The 3,747-nt window shown below is 47.1% G+C and overlaps 1 protein-coding gene across 1 annotated transcript in view; it reads left to right on the top strand.

Moving 5' to 3' along the window:
• ATP6V1E1 (ATPase H+ transporting V1 subunit E1) overlaps window positions 1-3,747 on the top strand; it is a 42,524-nt gene that overhangs the window by 14,260 nt on the left and 24,517 nt on the right. The window contains exon 2 of the mRNA XM_006158345.3: window positions 1,495-1,560. Coding sequence (XP_006158407.1) covers window positions 1,495-1,560 — 66 coding nt within the window. The remainder of the gene's footprint in view (window positions 1-1,494; window positions 1,561-3,747) is intronic.

Raw genomic sequence — 3,747 nt, 5'->3', positions numbered from 1 at the left:
GGGGTGGGGGAGGTGAGAAAGCAAGCCACCAGATCCAGGACTTGAACTGTGATTGACCATTTGGGAGTACAGAGCCCTTAACCACCACACCACCTGCCAGCCCCATGCCAAGATTTTTTTTGGGGGGGGAGAGATTTTTGTTATAGGGCGCGTGCGCTCGCCAGACAGAGACAGAAAGCGAGAAATCGCCCCCTAGGGGGGATGGCCATGCTGCAATCCCTTCTCCTCCATTCTCCTCTCGGGATCTTGGGCAGGCACGCACACGCGCCTGGCGTGAGTTTAAGCCACCGGGTCCGGGACACGAACTGCGGTTGACTACGTGGGAGTCCAGCAACATAGCCATTACACTAACTGTTGGTCCCAAGATTTTTAAAAATTTAGTTTAACTAGGGCACATGCACTCACGAGACAGAGAGAGAGAGAGAAAGCTACCAGGTCCAGGAATTGAACCTCAGTTGACCGTGTTGGGAATCCAGCACTTTAACCACCATGCTACCCGCTGACCCCAAGATCATGCCAAGATTTAAGAGCAAGGAGTTTGTCATTTGAAGAGTACTTTCAGTGTAGTAGAAAAAAGGGGCAGAAGTTAGACAAATATGTTGAGAATAGGAAGTAAGGAAATTCAAAGAGTAAACATCAGTAGCTCTTGGACATTTTATTAGAGAGGCAGCCGTAAGAGAGGGTGCTGGCCAAGGGGTACGAAGTAGAGGAGAGAATAGAGTATTCGTCCCTAATTCCAGGTTCCTTGGGCATAGGATGATGTCCTGTGTAGCTGGGTTTGAGTACTGCCTCTCATCCATTCGTTAGAAAAAATTCCAGGGACCAGCCATTGGCGTAATGGCTATGTTGCTGAACTCCCATGTGGTCGACCATGGTTTGAGTCCCAGACCCGGTGGCTTGGACACACGCGCGCGCGTGCGTGCGTGCCCAAGATCCTGAGAGGAGAATGGAGGAGAAGGGATTGCAGCGTGGCCATCCCCACTGGGGGGTGATTTCTCGCTTTCTTTATCTCTCTTTTTGGTGAGTGCACACGTCCTATAGCAAAAACCTCTCCCCCCCCCAAAAAAAAAAAAATTCCACATCACAAGTTTCCTGAGGGCAGAAACTGTGATCTTTCTGGGACTAAGAAGATGGTGGGGTGGTTATGGCACTGGACTTTTACATGACCGACCACGATTAGAGTCCCAGACCCAGTGGTTTCAAAATCACACCAGGTGTGTGTGCATGCATGTCCACAATCCCAGGAGGAGAATGGAGAAGGGATTGCAGTGTGTGACCATCCCCTCTGGGGGGGTGATTTCTCACTTTCTCTCTCTTGCTTTCTCTGTTTCTCCCTTGTGAGTTCATGTGCCTTATGACAAAAATCTAAAAAAATGTTGTCTTGGTAATCTGTACTTGGCATATAGTATGCGTTCAGTAAATGAGTGTAGACTGAATTAGAAAGGATACCAGTTTCTCTTATTGAATTCAAAAATATTTTCCTTTTCTTTATAGATTAAGCACATGATGGCTTTCATTGAACAAGAGGCCAATGAGAAAGCAGAAGAAATCGATGCGAAGGTGAGATTCATTTTCTACTTTTTGAAGTTATTAGAGTCCCATGTTATTTTGTTTTGTTAAGTGCCATTACTGTTGAACTTGGTCAACACATTGCATAGGACTAATAATAGATCTGGGACCTAGTGGTTACGTACAAGGAGTGGCCGGATCTGGACAAAATGCAGGGAGTTGGAAGATCTAGGCAGAAACTTTTTTTCTTTTTAAGAGTTATTTTATTTAACTTAATTAATTTATTTATTTTTAACTTGACCAGAGAAGGACAGAGTGACTGAGAGAGAAAGAAAGAGAAAGAGAGAAATCAAGCCACCGGGTCCAGGACTCAAACCATAGTTGGCCATGTGGGAGTCTAGTGCCCTTAACCACCACGCCACCTGCCGGCCCCCGAGGCAGGAGCCTTTAAAGTAGATGTGGCCATTGGTCTAAGCTGCAGGGCAAGTGAAAGCTCTAAGGCATAACCTACTGTCGCACTACAGGCAGTGGGTTTTGAAAAAGAAAGCAGAAATAAGAAAGAACTATGGGCAAAGTTAGAAATAAGAGAGAACTGTGTGCAGGTTAGAGAAAGCTGAGCCAGTGAAAGCCAGGGGAGGCTTGTGTAGAACCACGAGCAGCAAGACCTGACGGCTGCAGTCGGTAACACCCGACTTCCCTTCCCTGTGACAGAAGGAACTCCAGAAGGGCTCAGTGCCGTAGCCATCTCCTCACAGACATCTGGCCTGCCCAAACAAACCCCACCTTTCTGTCTGTCTGTCCTTTCTTAGTCCACCGTGGCTCCCACTTGGGGTTCACATCCCCCCAAACGTCATAGGCCAAGGCAGAGGCCTTGGCAGTTAAGGCAGCTGGATCCCACATGGTTCATATCCCAGCCCTGTCAAGTTGGAAAACAGGCTGGGCACGTGTTTGCATGCCCAGAACACAAAAGGGTGGAGAAAAGGAGGAGAAGGGATTGAGTTCTCTGACGTCAGGGAGTGTCTTGAACCTCCCCAGTGTATGTAACCTCTAGCAACCAGGGAAAAGAAATAAAAACAACAGATCTATATGTCCAGTGTTGACGTTCCCCTTTCTTTTTGTTCTCACTGCCAGTAAGTGTCTTGATGTTTTTGGTGGGTGTAGGCAAGTAATGGATGAGTTAATTTTCTCACGGAATCCAACACTCAGATATTGAGCATGTGTGGCTAAATTGGAGGGTGCAGTATTCTGTTCTTGGTTTCTTTTTCTTTTCTTATTTTGTATTTATTACCTGAAAGAAAAGTTGGCGAGAATATAAGGCATAAAGTTGAAGCTCCCACGTACTGTGTGACATTGACAGTCCTTCACCATACATTTCCTTGGGGCTGGAGCACAGTGGCTAGCCTTGCACAGTGAACTGGATCTCACATGGCCCACCATGGTTCAGATCCCTCCCACGGTGGCTTGTGTGTATATGTGCCCAAGCTTCTGACAGGAAAAAGTGATCATGCCCCAGTGGGGGTGCTTTCTCTCTCCTCCCTCAGGGCAATTACTCACAGCTTTTGTTAATAAATACGTTTTTTAAAAAGAATTATTTTGTTTAACTTTGTTTATTTATTATTTATTTTAACTTGACCAGAGAAGGACAGAGAGAGGGAAGAAGACATGGAAAATGAGAAAGCAAACCTGGGAACCAGCAGTTAGCATAATGGCTATATCTCTGAACTCCCATGTACTCACCTGCGGTTCGAGTCCCAGACCCAGTGACTTAATGCCAGGCACGTGTGCGTGCGTGCCCAAGATCCCGAGAGGAGAATAGAGGAGAAGGGATTGCGGCGTGGCCATCCCCCCTGGGAAGTGATTTCTCGCTTTCTATCTTTCTGTGTCTCCCTGTCTTTCTGGTGAGCATACGCGCCCTATAGCGAAAACATTTAAAAAAGAAAGAAAGAAAGAAAGCCGCCAGGTCCAGGGCTAAAAGCGGTTCGGCCAAGTGGGAGTCCAGCGCCCTTAACCACAGTGCCACCTGTCGGCCCCATAAAAAATTGTAGATGTTTTCAGTTGTGCGTTGTTTATACCATTACTTACAACAATTTTTTTTTTGGAAAGGTTTTTGCTATAGGGCGCGTGCGCTCGCCAGACAGACAGAGACATAGAGACAGAAAGCAAGAAATCGCCCCCCAGGGGGGGATGGTCACGCCGCAATCCCTTCTCCTCCGTTCTCCTCTCGGGATCTTGGGCACG

This window comes from Tupaia chinensis, unplaced genomic scaffold, assembly GCF_000334495.1.
Source record: "Tupaia chinensis unplaced genomic scaffold, TupChi_1.0 Scaffold000578_2, whole genome shotgun sequence".
NCBI lineage: Eukaryota > Metazoa > Chordata > Mammalia > Scandentia > Tupaiidae > Tupaia > Tupaia belangeri.
The sequence above is the reverse complement of the archived record's forward strand: the minus strand, read 5'-3'. Positions and strand labels throughout refer to the sequence as shown.